The sequence below is a fragment of the Podarcis liolepis genome (assembly GCF_965112155.1).
Source record: "Podarcis liolepis genome assembly, chromosome: 12".
In the NCBI taxonomy this organism is placed as follows: Eukaryota; Metazoa; Chordata; class Lepidosauria; order Squamata; family Lacertidae; genus Podarcis; species Podarcis liolepis.
Window position 1 is genome coordinate 54,315,670 of NC_139563.1, and position 17,136 is coordinate 54,332,805.

The 17,136-nt window shown below is 43.9% G+C and overlaps 1 protein-coding gene across 1 annotated transcript in view; it reads right to left on the reverse strand.

The window, feature by feature from the left end:
* The window catches only part of AOAH (acyloxyacyl hydrolase), a 92,519-nt gene that overhangs the window by 27,414 nt on the left and 47,969 nt on the right, over positions 1-17,136 (reverse strand). Inside the window, exons 10-14 of the mRNA XM_083468820.1 lie at positions 16,628-16,676; positions 15,019-15,067; positions 10,520-10,614; positions 6,264-6,355; positions 2,463-2,545 (exon numbers count right to left, since the gene is read on the reverse strand). Coding sequence (XP_083324946.1) covers positions 2,463-2,545; positions 6,264-6,355; positions 10,520-10,614; positions 15,019-15,067; positions 16,628-16,676 — 368 coding nt within the window. The remainder of the gene's footprint in view (positions 1-2,462; positions 2,546-6,263; positions 6,356-10,519; positions 10,615-15,018; positions 15,068-16,627; positions 16,677-17,136) is intronic.

Consider the following 17,136-nt stretch of genomic DNA (forward strand, 5'->3'; position numbering starts at 1 on the left):
CTACCGCTCTTAACCACTACACCACACTAGATATCCCTCCCTGCAGCTTCACATCAACCAGGCAAGCAAGAGGTAAGGCTGCACTTTCTCCTTTCCTTACCCCTCCCCAGGTCACGTGTCCCATCTCTCCCCAGCAGTTATGCAGCAAACCCAAAGTACTGCTGACTATGGCAGACAGGAAAGGACCTGAGGGAACCAGTTGAGCGAAACTATGGTGCCTCAGTTCACAGTAAACTGAAGACACAGGGTAGAATCTACCCCTTTCCATTACAATCTATCAGCCTGTATCACATTGACCGTAATAAGCAGTCTCTGATTATCAGCTTTTGGAAACAAAAGCCCCAAGTTGTCCACCACCTATTCTCAAAGCACATTTTTGCATCTGCAAATGTATTTTGCTACCTGCAGCCAATTATTTTGCTGAAAAGCCATGGCAAACATGATTAATGCCAATTGCCCTAGAAGGCCTTGAACGTTTGCAAGTCATTCATGGATGAACGGATGGGGAGGTAGCCAGACAGACAGAAGCTTGGCAGGGAATGAGAAAAGATACTGTTAGACTTGTATGCTAGAACAGTCTGGCTGTGAACCTTATCTTATTGTTGAATGAACTTTTTGCTCCTCCAAACCATAAAGAAAAAGGGACCCCTGACAGTTAAGTCCAGTCGCGAACGACTCTGGGGTTGCAGCACTCATCTCACTTTACTGGCCAGGGAGCCGATTTTTGTCCACAGACAGCTTCCAGGTCATGTGGCCAGCATGACTAAGCTGCTTCTGGTGAACCAGAGCAGCGCACAGAAACGTCGTTTACCTTCCCGCCAGAGTGGTACCTATTTATCTACTTGCACTTGGACGTGCTTTCGAACTGCTAGGGACGTGGGTGGCGCTGTGGTCTAAACCACTGAGCCTTGGGCTTGCTGATCGGAAGGTCAGCGGTTCGAATCCCCGCGACGGGGTGAGCACCCGTTGTTCAGTCCCTGCTCCTGCCAAACCATAAAGAAGGTATAACAATTTAAAGTTGCAAAGAAACTCCAGGTGAACTAGGATTCCCCAAGGCAGCCGAGATTAAGATAACGTTTTCCTGCTTCCAATGGTACTCAATGGCTGCCGTGAAATATCTGCCTTCCTAATGTTTAATGGGCCAGAACATTCATTAACAGTTACATTATTCGGATCCAAGGCAAAACACATCATCACAGAATGTGATAAAAGTACAGGTGAGAAACCCTATCCTGAGACGTGGGGAAATGAGTTCAGGAAGCGGCTCCCCATCAATCACATATGCTAGGAATACATGAACAGCTGAAGGCACCCTGTCCCCGACTACCCTGGAATGAGCTGAAAATAATCAGGTGGAGGACAGGCTTTCTATCAGTGAAGACTAGCTGATCATTCTTGGAGCTTATATGTGGTTATTTGCAGCTCAAGCCATATGTATCCAGGGTACAGCGTTTTCAATAAGCAGAAGGCTGCCTGTCTGAGGTGTTATACCTTGTTTCCTGAACTATCAAGCAGCATGAATTAATTACAAGAAAAATCTGTCCCAGCCAGTGCATCTATATTTGGAAGAATGAGAAGAAAACGCACCCACTTTATGTTGCTGAAGAAGATGCTGGTGTGTCCAGCAAACTTCAATGGGAATGTTTTAGTATGCGTACCAATGTCTGTTAGGACGCGGGTGGTGCTGTGGGTTAAACCACAGAGCCTAGGGCTTGCCGATCAGAAGGTCGGCGGTTCGAATCCCCGCTACAGGGTGAGTTCCCGTTGCTCGGTCCCCGCTCCTGCCAACCTAGCAGTTCGAAAGCACATCAAAGTGCAAGTAGATAAATAGGTACCACTCCAGCGGGAAGGTAAACAGTGTTTCCGTGTGCTGCTCTGGTTCGCCAGAAGCAGCTTAGTCACGCTGGCCACATGACCTGGAAGCTGTATGCCAGCTCCCTCGGCCAGTAAAGCGAGATGAGTGCCGCAAACCCAGAGTTGGCCACGACTGGACCTAATGGTCAGGGGTCCCTTTACCTTTTACCAGTGTCTGTTACCACTATGTCCAGTGACATATTTGAATGATGATTCTAGGCAATGTGTTGTTCTTGTTTTTAATCCTGACTCCTACGTATTTGTGTGTTTGCTAATAGTTAGCCAGCCAGCCAGCCATAGGAATATAGGATACCTTCTTAGATTGAGCCAGTGATTCAGTCTAGCTCAGTATTGTCTTTATATGAGTTGCAGTGACTCTTCAAGGTTTCAGACAGAGGTCTTTCCCAGCCCTACCTAAAGATGACAAGAATTAAACCTGGGCCTTAGCCTTCTGCATGCAGTGCTCTATGTGTCTTCCCTAGAAACAAGAATGATGAGGTTTCTATACTGCTCAGTCTCCATTCCCCTTCCCCCAGCCTTGCTGTTCAACAGCTTCTACTCATGGTGAATGAATGTGCACCAGTGTGGGTGAAGACCAAACAAGGTACCATTTTTGGAAATGTTCTGGTAATCTCGATGGTTGCAGCGGTTTCTTTTTCGTAAATATAGGTACAGCGACTCTGTCCAGCCTCTGAAACAAAGTTAACAGAACTCTGGTTTAGTGAAGGCATGGCATGCAAATAAAATATCAGATCAAGAATTGCAAAGATACAGTGCAGAGGACTTTCAGGTCACTTAATTGGGGAGAGGAGCTTTCATGACTAAATGGTCTTGATAGAACACCCCCATTTTAGCCTCATGGCAACACTGTGAGATGGGTTAGATGGCATGATAATGACTTGTCCAGTGGCCAATCCATGAGTTTCAGAGCTGAGCTGAAATACCTGAATTGATCACGTGTTCACGTCCCTTTAAGAGGGGGAGTTACGTTTTCTTACCTAAGTCGGGGTGGGGGTCAAGTTTTGGGAGATAGCTCTGATCAGTCTACACTGGGAAGCAAGGCAACCAAAGATAATTATTCAGTGTTGCAGTACTTTTGTAACATCTCCTGAAGAGAACAAATTCCTTAGTCAGCACTGTTAGCAAACAAAAAAGACACAAAGCCTGTGACCTGGGTGTTATTTACTGGAGTGATTGTTCATTCATTCCAAATGTGTGTTTGGCTCCAAAGCAAAAAAGCTAGATGGGATCTCCCTGAAAAGATATGTTGTTGATTATATCGGGGGCCCCTAGCCCAAAGGCCTTTAACACTGCTGAGCTGCTGCACTTGCGCAATGAACTGAAAGCCAAGTTTCAGTTGTGGTTCATAAAGTTCAGTTGTGCTTTATCTTTGTTGCAATCTCACCTGCACTCCATCTGCGTGGCAAAGGGCATAGTGATGCACCGTATTTATAAATGTTAGAACCACAAGTTATTTACATCTACAACTTACAATCAAGGGTGCAATGTTTGTACATTTGATGTTTCTGGAAACTTCTTGGAGCAACTTCACGATTCCATTGTTATCCAAGGCTTACAAAGGGATGTTTGGAGGAAAAGGATGCTATTAGTGGAAGGATATAAACCAAGTCTACTGCTTCCATCGGAAGAGCTGTACAATGGTGTGTCCAGCACAGCCAGGGTTTGGGCACAGTACACAAAACAGTCTAGCTTCTGCATCACTCTGGTTCCCAACACATCACCTGAAATGAACCATGAGCAGAGACCATGGACAAGACAGGAACTACTGTCACGGGCTGGACCTTCACTTATCCTTATTGTGGAGGGTCAATAAGTGCAATAGGCTTGTTTGCTTATATCTCCCTTTGGGCATTATTAATTGTGAGATAAGGCAATAAGGATCCAGAAAGAACAGATGGCTTGTTCCCATTGAGGAAGGAGAAGCCTGAATATCTTCCAGAAATTGTATATAAGCATTTAGTGGGCACAAGTGAGCAGGGAATTACTAGGGGGTTATTTTACAGTTACTAATATTTTAAAGGTGATAAATTCATTGATTTTTAGATGCTGTGGGCAGTATTTTAATAATGAGCCTCATCAGCAAAAGGATCTCTGCTTGCACAATAGGAATTTCCTCCCTCTGCTTCCTGTGTGCACACATAACCTCCCCAAATCTGCTCCAGAGGGTTGGAAGAACCCCAGAACATATTTAGGGTGTACATAAGAGAGGAGAGGGAGATAACATTCCCTTGTGCAAGCAGAAATCCTTATGCTGAGAGAATGATTACTTTAGTGCTACACTGAATTCTACTTCAGTGTTGTTTTCTACCCCGAACCTTTGGGGGCAAGGAGGCTTTAAAAAAATCTAGATAAAGAATCAAGAGAGGCAAAAAGGAAATAATTTTGAGGATGCATTTTTCAAGAAACAGAAAAGCTTAAAAGCACTGGTTTACTCCACTGATGGTTTCTCCAAGCAGTCAGGCGAACCCAGACTAAGCAATGTCACTGCTATTTCACATTGAGGCCAAAATGAGGGTGAAATTGTAAAGTCCAAACTGTAAAAGCTTTGCATCACTAAGAAGTCTGGATCATCTTATAAATAGTTTCTTATATCTGACAGCCCCACTTCTGAGAAAGTATAAATAACTACTCTAGACAACCACAATTCCTAAACAAACAATAGAACATCTACAGTATTGGCCCGAATATAAGCCGTGCCCTTAAATAAGCCGCACCTTTAAAATTCGGGGGGGGGGGAGGGAAGAAAAAAAAGACAATACCTGAATATAAGCCACTCCCTTAAAATTCTCACACCTGTAAATGGCAAATGTAGAAGAAAATCCTACAGGTACTAGAGAGGACCCACAAGTGGGTTAAACACCTGTTCGTAGCACCGTAAATGCAAATAAAAAATCAATACTGCACTGTAAAATACGGGGAAAGTGTTGAATGACATTAGAATTACGGTAATTGCACAACAGTCTCAAGCTCGCAAATCGGCAATAAAATTGTTTTTGTTCCTTTTTATCGTATGTCTGTTTTAGCAGCGATATCGTAAAAACCGATTTTTGTAAGGTCACAAATTGAAGCTGCACTTTAACTTTTCATGGTCGGAATTTGGGGGGGGGGGAGTGTGGCTTATATTCAGGCCAATACAGTATATATGATCCTGTTTGTTCCCAATAAATCCTTCTTCACACAAAGAATGAAAAACCTAGCTTTTTATATGATTGAAAAGGAGATGGGGGCAAACAGTCTTATGAACTAAGAAAGATAAATTGCCCAGGAATCAGGAGTTTATGGAACATTAACAAAACTGCCTTAGCAATTGCAAAGAAGTAATTAGGAGACAGTTGAACCAAGGAAACCTTGTCTCTAAACATTGCTTTGTCATCTTAGACAAGTGGACAGATTTGGGAACAGAAGGAAGAATAGATCCCACAGATTAAAAATAGAGGCTATTTCAGAACAGTGACATCGGGAAAGAACATCAGGATGAAACAAATGGAAAGTAATTAAGTTGGAGCTGAATTTCGAAGGTAATTACTCTTGGGAACGAAAACTACCATTTGGATGAAAACCACTCATTTAAGCTGCCATACTTTGTTTAAGCAGGGTCAGAATTGACATGTGGAAAAAAGAATGGACAAATCTGTCAATTTCAGCTTCGCTCAGCTTCTTATTTCTCCAGTCTTAAGTCTTAATCACATTTCCACAAGACTTTGTGATTTTTCTTTAAGCCCTCATGAAAATTCAGAAGTGTATTATTATTATTATTATTATTATTATTATTATTATTATTATTATTATTGTTATTATTATTATTACAACAACCCCACCCACCATTCACCAGCGGATTCCAGAGTAGATTACAACAATCCGAAATGAATAATTGACCTTCCGTGACACACCACTCCAAAGTGATTGTTTTTAGAGGCTTACAGAAGGACCATGATTTGACTAAAAATGTGGAGTCAAGGGGCTGAAGCTTTTGGATTTCATTAAGGATTCCCCTCTACTATCTCTCCAATAATTAAAAGGAGGGAGCTCATATTGAAAGAAACTGCCTGGGGGAAGGGAGCTACAGCGACAAAGAGAGTGAGTGGGGAAGAGAAAGCACACACACACACACACACACACACACACAAACGACTGGGGTCCAGCTGTGCATCCCTTTAAAACATAGCTTCCCACCATTGCTTTCGCTGGGAGATGGATCTATGTGCTGCAGTTGTGTTGTTTGGGCTTGAAGGTAAGTATGAAGGAAAACGAACAAGAAAGTTTGGTCTGGGAACCATGAAACAATGTGTTAGCATATGCATGGCAACACTCCAGAACTTCCATCTGAACACAAAACATTTTCTCCACAACCATTCATTCCTGAGATTCTGGTGACTTAGCTTACACACCCAATTGTGGAGTTGAGGAATCCGGTTGCTCCAGAAAACTGAGGCCAGTCGAGCTCATCGGCAAAAGCCTCAGGAAGGTTGGAAAATGCCTTCTATAAAAGAGATTAAGAAATCAGGATGGATTTTATTTTCTGTACTTGCCCTTCACCCAATCGTCTCATGGTCGGTTACAGTAATGGGCTTCCATGCCCACAACATTGGCAATAAACTTTATTATTCTTTTCATACTAGCTTTTAATGTAATATGAAGTTCAAGCAGTTTAAATGCAGTTAATAGGACACAGCTATAGGCCATAAACAAATTAGTTATCAAGAATTATAGATCAGACATGGAAAATATATGTATTTCTTTTTGGGAGGAGGACTTAATCACAAACCCCTTCCTTTGAGATTTTATTACTAGAGATCAGCTATGTCTTGAGTATAGTAAGGCTGCCCTCCTGGCTTGGTGCCATCCTGAGCACTATCCAAGGGGTGGGTAACCTTTATTGTCCTTTTGGGCCAGATCCTTATCTGGCCCCACCCCTGTAGGGCTCCGGGGGGAGCGGTGTTTGCTACACAGCATGGCTATGGGCCTTCCCAGAGGGCTACCATTTTCCTGTGGAACCACGCTGGACCCTCCATTTGGAGCAAGCCTGGGTTGCACGGCCAATCAGGTCAGGGACACAGGGGTTGTGCCCTGCCTTCCCCTGCCACATTCAAGATGGCAGCCAGACCCTCTTTGCTGACTGTTGCAGGATTTTCTACCCTCCCACCCAGTCTGTTAGGGGCCCATCCTGACACGGGCAAGTTGGCGAAAGGACCTTGATACAGTCTACTTGGTTGCCGCATTTGGGGCCAGGGATGGATTTTCCCCTGCAAGCAAATTAGCCAGCCTGCAGCTTTCTGTCTACCTCATAGAAACTTTCACAACTCTGGTGGAAAAGGCATTGGGCTGGATCCTTAGTCGTGTGGGTACCCCGTTAAAGGGGTGACTCCGTCCGGGAGTCCACAAAGGGACTGGTGGGCCAATACACCTCTCCCAATGGCAGCCTGTGTGGGGTCATGGCACCTGACTCCCCAGTCGACCTCACTGGGTTACTATCAGGCAGCAGGTGGGCTGCCTGATGCTGAATACACACCCAATGCCTTAGGCAAACCTGCTCTTAAAGGTAAAGGTAAAGGGACCCCTGACCATTAGGTCCAGTCATGGCCGACTCTGGGGTTGCAGCGCTCATCTCGCTTTATTGGCCGAGGGAGCCGGTGTACAGCTTCCAGGTCATGTGGCCAGCATGACTAAGCCACTTCTGGCGAACCAGAGCAGCGCACGGAAACGCCGTTTACCTTCCTTACCTGTAATCAATAAAATTGTGGCCTAATTCAACCCAATACCAGTCTCCTGTGTTCATTTTATTGGTCCTCCTCACATCAGCCACGGACATCATGCGCCTGTGGTAGCAAATACCACAGCGCCTTATGTTTTCCAGTAAGTGGTACCTTGGGTTAAGTACTTAATTTGTTCTGGAGGTCCGTTCTTAACCTGAAACTGTTCTTAACCTGAGATACCACTTTAGCTAATGGGTCCTCCCGCTGCCGCTGCGCCACTGCCACACGATTTCTGTTCTCATCCTGAAGCAAAGTTCTTAACCCAAGGTACTATTTCTGGGTTAGCAGAGTCTGTAACCTGAAGCGTCTGTAACCCGAGGTACCACTGTACTGAGTCTTGGCATTTAGGCTAGATTCCAGGGCTAAGCTTAGACCCTAGCAACCAAATCTGGTTTATGGACCTGAGGTTCCACACCTCGGCCACAGCTTCCCACAGATTAATAAGGATCAGGGGAAAGGAGGACTGGGAAGGCTGAGATCAGGGCATGGAGGTAAGTCTAAGCCTTGAGGACTCGGCATTGCTTCAAAATACTGTACAAGGCATTTGCAACACAGAGAAAAATACTTGTGGAGAAGTTGAAAAACGTGAACATCCAAGATTTACAAAAGAAATGCTGACACAATCTAAAATGCTAGCTTGAGCACATCACTTTCATGCTTCATTGTCATTACTGTCATTATCCTGAGTATTGTTACCACATTTATTAGGCATGATCATCTCAATTATCACTGCCTCTGATTTATTATGCTCATCCCCTGCTCTGTCATCAGTGTGATTCCTATAATCATTTTTTTTTCATAAAGCATTAACGAAGAAAAACAACAGCCAATCTCGAATATTTAAATCAGTTAAGGCTCTCCAAAGAGAAAATTAAAACTGCAAACAATGTGGCTTTTAATTTGAATGCTGCCCACAATGCAGCAATAATTATTGGTGCTGAATATTTACTTTTAGCATTGCAGTTTTCCCTCCCAATTTCCCTCCGAAGTTTTCAATAAGCCACTTGGGTAGTTCCTTTCTCTCTCTCTCTCTTTTTTAGAAGAAAATCAATAGCACTTTTTAAGCCATCATGTGGTGGTCGTGGGCAGAAAGTTGCAGTAGATTGGCAACCATTTCTGACTCCCAACTGTATAACAAAAAGTAAAATTGCAAGTAAACAAAAACACTCTGCCTTGGCTTGCCTTAGGCTAATCCCTTAGTGTCTCTCACCCGTAAAATATGAACATTAATTGCTTGTCGTCAACCAGGGCTTTGCATAGTTCTGCTGTCTGACTTTTTTTTTTTTTAGACAAGTGGAATTTCACAGAAAGGACACTTGCTGTGTCCTTTCCCCCCGGAAACCCCTCGAAAGCCTCTCTGGAGGGCTGAGTGGTGTCTCTTGAACATGTTATTCAGATGGTTATCATGGTGGTTATAGGAGAGTCTGATTTCTCCAGGCACAAGGTGGCTATGAGCTTATTGGTTGTTATTGACCTGGTTCAAACCGAACAGGGTGCTCCAAGAAAACACAGCCGACACATAAACCATTTGAGTGCACCTTCCTGCATCTTTCCCTTGTCTCATATGTTTGGCTGCAGAGGAAACATCATGGCATCTTGAATGACAGACACTTTGCTTTCCAAACCAGAAGGGTGTAAGGGTTCTCTAAATGTTGGCTGAAGGCCTTCCCACAAATCTGTCTTCTGCCTACGGCACTGTGGTCAATGGCTCCTGCAAATATTTATTACTGACCCTATTGATGAACATTTCACTAGCGATAAGTAGTATTTCTTCTGTAGTCAGCACAGCAGAAGACAAGAACATCTGAGATGAGAACAGAGGTGTGGTTACTTGTGGGGGAAGCTAAAGGTAAAGGGACCCCTGACCATTAAGTTCGGTCGTGACTGACTCTGGTGTTGCGGCGCTCATCTCGCTTTATTGGCCGAGGGAGCTGGCATACAGCTTCCGGGTCATGTGGCCAGCAGGACTAAGCCGCTTCTGGCGAACCAGAGCAGCACACGGAAACACCGTTTACCTTCCCGCCGGAGCAGTACCTATATATCTACTTGAACTTTAATGTGCTTTCGAACTGCTAGGTTGGCAGGAGCTGGGACTGAGCAATGGGCGCTCACCCCATCGTGGGGATTTGAACCGCCGACCTTCTGATCGGCAAGTCCTAGGCTCTGTGGTTTAGACCACAGCGCCACCCACATCCTGTGGGGGAAGCTATAATGGCCAAAAGACCCAGATACCTGAAAGACCACCCGCTTCCTTATACACCTGCCCAGACTTTGTAGTCACTGAAGGATGCCCCTTCTCTGAGATACAATGTATTGATTTGTGAGAGGACATTCTCAATAATGGCACCCCAATTCTGGAATGCCCTCCTCTCTGAAGCACCAACACTGATGGAGCTTTGACACGAGGTAAAACCGTAGATATTTCAACCAAGCATTTGGTTAAATTGGTGCCCCCACCTCTTGGCTGCTGTAGTTACAATGTTAGTATATTGTCTGCTTTCACATTAAGTTGCATTTAAATGCAATATGGCTTTATTGTATTTTAATGTTGTTTCTTGCTCTGGGATTGTGTGATGAAAGAAGAGCAGGTTATAAATAATTTTAACCAACCAACCAAGATGGGAGGAACAAGACACATCCATGGTACTAATAAACTGAGCAGATGTTTTCCTTTCTAAAGAAGAGTTTCTGGTTTCTTAATATATCTTGAAAACCTCCCATGATTATTACAGCAGTGGCTGAAAGTGATCATCCCCAGAAATATATAGACACTCAATGGGCACCCTTTATAATAGAGGGCAGTTATAATGGGCACCCTTAGTAATAGAGAAGAAAGTGAATTATAGGACGGCCAACTGAGATCAGTACAATGACCAGCTGAAACGACATACCACTGACATTTGCGATGCTGTCACCCATTCAGGAGGGATGTGAAAATGAGCCCCAGCTGAATCTCCCAACAAAATGATTCCCTTGGACTCTGTGCCTACGGAAGACAATTAATAATTTTAAAAGCTTAATTATTTTTTTTCTCACATTGCAAACCCGTATACTGCACAAAGCACAACCGCATTAAGGAAATCCACACGGCAGTTCCAGCACACAAAGAGCAATCAAAACAACGATTTGGCCATTTGTGCTCATTTCCAAACCTAAAATAAGATTTTTAACTTCCTCTGCACTATAAATAACCCGAAAATAAATGGACACATCAATCAAGTTTACAAAAAGTGCATGCTAAATTAGACCAATTTCTATTAGGCTTCTTTTAAAGCTTGAATTGGTACTTTAAAGTGGACCCTGCTGGGAGCAACATAAATTTTTACTATCTGCAGTACGTTCAATAAAAGTGGAACATTTAGTGAAATCAGGGCATTGAGAGCATTGCTCTCAATTTGGTCTATTAGGGCAAAATTACAAGCTTCTCATAAACACTGACTGCTTCACTGCACCCAGCCTTTAAAGATGGATGATGCCTGATAACATCTCTTGCAATTTCAGGGCGCATAAAAAGCAAGGCAGTCGTCCTAGTCCACAAGAGAGAGAAAATGCTTCCCAAAATCCACAATTGGGCTACATCTTTATTAGCTTGCTTTGTGTAACATAGAGAGTTCTGGAGACCTAGAAAACTTGCTCCCTACGCTGGAGTTTGGCCTACTATGTCCTGAGAACCAGTACAAAGAAACTGGCTTTTTAAAATCAGGAAGAATATAACTTCTGCTCCCTCCTTAATGACTAACTGGCTTTATGTTTGCCAAGAAGCTACTAAACATTAGTGGCGGCACAAGAATAGACCTTGTGGAAGGTCCATGTTAGTTCTATTCAGGGGTGATTTCCATCATGTACAGGCACCATCATTAGATCAATTTGTGTTTGATCGGGAAGTGCACAGTTTTGAGCTCTGCTGTGGGCTAATTTAGATACTGCCTACGTGGCATTGTTGTCTCTGTAAAAGAACTCCACGACTGCCAGCAACAACTACAAACCTAACCTTGGCGCTGTCGACGGTGACCCTTTGCTGGCGGAGGAGCTTAAGCTCTTCTTTGCTCGCTTCGAGAAGGAGCCACCTGAGACGCCGGTATTACAGCCACCAGCCCATAGGGGCCCCTCATTCACTGTAGAGGAGCACGAGGTGAGACAAGTATTGAGGATGGTGAATCCGAGGAAGGCGGCTGGACCTGATGGCATCACCGGAAAGGTGTTGAAGGGCTGTGCGGATCAGCTGGCGAGGGTCTTTACTAAGATCTTCAACAAGTCCTTACACCAGTCTATTGTCCCACCCTGCCTGAAGTCGTCAACTATTGTTCCTCTGCCTAAAAAATCCACAATTAGTAGTTTGAATGACTACAGACCAGTTGCACTGACTCCAATCATCATGAAGTGTTTTGAGAAACTGGTGCATCGTCATATTATTTCCTGTCTTCCATCAACTTTTGACAACTACCAGTTTGCATACAGGGCAAATAGATCCACAGAAGACGCTATCACCACCACTCTCCATGCTGCTCTGTCCCATCTGGAGCAGCCGGGGAATTATGTGAGGCTGCTGTTTGTGGATTTTAGCTCTGCTTTTAACACTATCCTCCCCCATAGACTGGTGTCCAAGCTAGAGACGATTGGACTCCCCAACTCCACCTGTCTCTGGGTTTTGGATTTTTTGTCAGAACGTTCTCAGAGGGTTAGAGTAGGGTCACATGTGTCCACAGCCCTTAGCCTTAGCACCGGCTCACCGCAGGGTTGCGTGTTGAGTCCCCTGCTCTATGCTCTCTATACGTATGACTGTTCAGCCATCTACTCCAGCAACAAAATCATCAAGTTTGCTGATGATACTACGGTGGTGGGGCTCATTTCAGGAGGGGATGAGTCCGCCTATCGGGACGAGGTGGAGCGGCTCTGTGTTTGGTGCGGAGAGAACAATCTGGCTCTTAATACGGCTAAGACCAAGGAATTGGTGGTGGATTACAGGAAAAAAAAGGCAGACATTCAGCCCTTGTATATCAACGGGGAACGGGTGGAGAGGGTGGCGGAATTCAGGTTTTTGGGAGTGACTATGGATCAGGGCATGACTTGGAGCGCAAATACCACTGCTCTGGTGAAGAAGGCCCAGCAGAGAATTTATTTCCTCAGACTTTTAAAAAAGAACAATCTGAGTGAGAGACTGCTGGTGTCCTTCTACCGAGGCTCCATAGAGAGCATACTTACATACTGTATTTGTGCTTGGTTCTCCAGTTGTACAGCTAGGGAGAGGAAGGTGCTCCAGAAGGTCATAACCACAGCCCAAAGGATTATTGGGCACCCTCTCCCACCTTTGGAAGAACTGTACGGTTCCCGTTGCCTTAGGAAAGCAAACAACATCCTGCAGGATCCATCTCACCCGGGATACAGTCTGTTTGCACTACTGCCTTCTGGCAGGAGGTATAGAAACATCAAGTCAAGGACAAATAGACTGAAAAATAGTTTCTATCCAAGAGCTGTGGCCTTGCTGAATGCTGTAACTCGATAGTGAGACCTGGGAGTTTGATGGGTGTGGGTGTGGGTGTGGTTGGAAGGTGGTTTGTTTGGTTGTTGCTGTTGTTTTGCTTTTGTTGTTTTTAAGGGATGGCATCCAATTTCGTTGCACTGGTGCAATGTTGCACTAGTGTAATGACAATAAAGAATCTATCTATCTATCTATTACATTAATAACATATTGTTATGTGCAATAGGAAGCGGAATTCAGAAGAACAAGGCTGTTTATATGAATTCAGAAGCATGAGATCTATGAGTTGTGGCGGTTCCCTCGCTGCAAGAAGCCAAGTTACAGGGAACCAGGCAGAGGGTCTTCTCGGTAGTGGCACCCGCCCTCTGGAACGCCCTCCAATTAGATGTCTAAGAGAGCAACAACTACCAGACTTTTAGAAGACATCTGAAAGCAGCCCTGTTCAGGGAAGATTTTAATGTTTGATGCATTACCTTATTTTAATATTTTGCTGGAAGCCGCCCAGAGTGGCTGGGGAAGCCCAGCCAGATGGGCGGGCTAATAATAATAATAATAATAATAATAATAATAATAATAATAATAATAATAATACTGTAATTTCCAACTCTTTCTATAGAGCTTCTCTTTCAGCCAAGCACGCTGGGGAGTGGGAACTGAGGGGGTCTTCAGTCCCTCCCAAAATTTTCAAGGAGGGGGATTGGCCTCCCAAAAAATCCTGTGGCTCTGCTCCGCCTCCTCCTCCTTACCCAGCACACAAACACTGGCATCACAGCAGGACACACTTGCATCCCAGCCTAGCTCTTGGGTGTCACATGATGCACCCCCCATGTGTGTGTGTGGGGGGGGGGAGTCGGCACCCCTGCTTTTAGCTCAGCCCGCCCAACCAAGTATGTCTGCCTCAGCCAGTTTCCACCCGGTCTAAGTTCTGCGATGGGTTCTTGTCGTCATTTCCATCACTCCAGCAGGACAGAAAGGCAGTATCCTAATCTCCAGAAATCAAGTTCACAATTTCACCGACTCATTCACAGCTTCCTTCCAAAAATGCATGAGATTATGACGACATAATATAACCCAGGAACATTGGCTCTTGCAGAATTACTGGTAACTAATTCTGCAATAAGAAAATGAATAGATTTGGACACTCAAAGGCTTTTTTTATATAAGTGAGCCTCCATTTAAATGCTGGCTGATTGACAGCTCTGATTCTCTCCCACACTTGAAGTGCTCTTCCTGCCTATTATAATGTGAAACAAGGTTTATATAGTGCCTTTAAACAGAAACTGTTCTTTTTTCAAAAAGCAAAACTACCCTGGGGTAGGGAGTGGGAGGCATTGTGACACCAGTAAAGGTAAAGGGACCCCTGACCATTATGCCCAGTCGTGGCTGACTCTGGGGTTGCTGCGCTCATCTCGCTTTATTGGCCAAAGGAGCCAGGGTACAGCTTCAGGGTCATGTGGCCAGCATGACTAAGCCTCTTCTGGAGAACCAGAGCAGCGCACAAAAATGTAGTTTACCTTCCCGCCGGAGTGGTACCTATTTATCTACTTGCCCTTGACGTGCTTTTGAACTGCTAGGTTGGCAGGATCTGGGACCGAGCAACGGGAGCTCACCCCATCGCAGGGATTCAAACTGCCGACCTTCTGATCGGCAAGTCCTATGCTCTGTGGTTTAACCCACAGTGCCACCCGTGTCCTGTGACACCAGTACCACAGGCCAATTAACTTCCCACCTGCAGAGCTTGGTTTCCCTGACAACAACACGAGGATTGTACTGATGACCCTCATTTGTAGTATGTTCATACATTCCCTTTGTTTTGTTTTTCATAATATATTTTAGAATTATTATTATTTTAATGAATCGGGCAATTTGCAATCAATATTCTCAGCTGTATTTTAAAATTAGAGAAATTACCTTTACAAAATTTCTGCTCATAGGCGATGCCATCTTTTGGATCAACACCCTAATGGATGAGAAAAGAAAATTAACTCATGGAGCTGAACACACACACACAGAGAGAGAGAGGGGGGGGGGGGAGAGGAGAAGCATCAATTAAGTTTTGCGCATTCACCTTTTCTTTCAGGAATTGTTCCAGCAACACAATGAAATGCAGGCAACCCAGTCTGTTAGAAAACGTTGAGCAGTAGCTCAACATGAATACTTGGGGGACCCAAATAGCTGAGGATCACTTTTCCATGATGACAGGAATGGGCAAAGAGGCTTCCTTTTATCATACACAAAGGGATAGCATGAGCCAGACATGTTATATGTAGGTGGAAAAAATGGGTAAAGGACCCCTGGACAGTCAAAGGCGACTACGGGGTTGCAGTGCTCATCTCGCTTCAGGCCAAAGGAGCCGGCATTTGTCCACAGACAGCTTTCCGGGTCATCTGGCTCAACGGCACACTGTGACGGAAACCAGAGTGCAGGGAAACCTTCCCACCTCAGTGGTACCTATTTATCTACTTGTACTGGTGTGCTTCCGAACTGCTAGGTTGGCAGGAGCTGGGACAAAGCAACAGGAGCTCATTCCATCACGGGGATTCAAACTGCCAACTTTATGAACGGCAAGTCCAAGAGGCTCAGTGGTTCAGACCACAGTGCTAGCCACGTCCCCGATTCCTAATGTAATAAGATAAATAAAACTAATCTAAATTAAAACAAAAATTATTCAGTGTGGCTTACATATAAGCATGTAAGTAACCAAAAATATAAACGACCAAATCAAAATCCTGATAATGAAATAATTGTATCATGAATAGTGGCCTTCGTCACATATCTTCGAGGGCTAGACGAAAATGTTTCCCTTCAACCCAGCATTCAGCTGATTAGCATTCTATGGCTTTTGAGATGTATTTGTGGGAGGGGGGGAACTGGTTTGTTTTCGTCTGTGTTTTATTATGTCTTTTGTATTCTCATTTTGTATTCTTCTGTTGTAAACCATTCTGTGATCTTTGGATGAAGGGCGGTATACAAATTTAATAAATCAACAATAGTAGTAGTAGTAGCAGCAGTAGTAGTAATAGCAGCAGCAGTAGTAGTGAACACAATTTCTAGAATCCAAAGAGATGCACTCAAGGACCCAGTAATTCTCTGAGGTTTTCTTTCTTTGAACAGCAAATCCCAGGGCCATTTCACAAGCCCTTTTGAAATCCTCTTCATTTTCATAAGTGGTTTGCCATGTGTCAAGGATTCCTAGACCTATCACTGAAATAAAATAAACCAGGTTTTTACCCTCACCTTGTTGCTTTTTGGTATCCCATGAATGCACGAGTTTTGAAATAAGGATTACTTATGTAAGACAGTTTCACTATCCAAAAGAGTTAGAAGTACTTTCATAGCAGTTTTTTTAAAGGTAAGATTGTCCCCAAGGTAATACCTGTGGAGGCATTACAGACATATTCTTAATCTGGGGAAGTCTATTCTTTTGAAAACACATGAAGTAAAAACTCACATAGGCAGATTCCAAAATCGGAATTGAACATCTGTGGGAAATGTCAAAATATAACCTCCAACGACTCACCCATATTCCATTACAGTTGGAGTCCTTATCTGCATCCCAGTTATCAGGGCTACGATAGAAAGGAAATTAATACATTTCAGAAATGGGTTAAGGTGGCATTTTTCACACACACACACACACACACACACACACACACACACACACAGAGAGCTTCCACCAGAATGCTGACTTTCACTTTGGTGTGAAGTCATGTAACTTCACACCATGTTTTGCAGATGCTTTTTCCCAGACCTGCCCCAGCATCAAGACTATCAGTGTAAAGTACTGATGCTAATGGATGAAGCCCTGAACAAACGCTCAAGAATCTTGAGAAAAAAGTTTTTAAACATAACTGTATGGGAAAACAGCAAAGTCTAAAAAGAGATACAGGTTTGTTCTTTATGATACATGATGTTGTGTGTTTTTGTGAATGTTTCAGTGCCGAAAAGTAACATTAAAATATTTTATAATAAATAAAATACTTTATAACAATAAATAGATAGCAATTCAGGATATGCATAACCTATGTT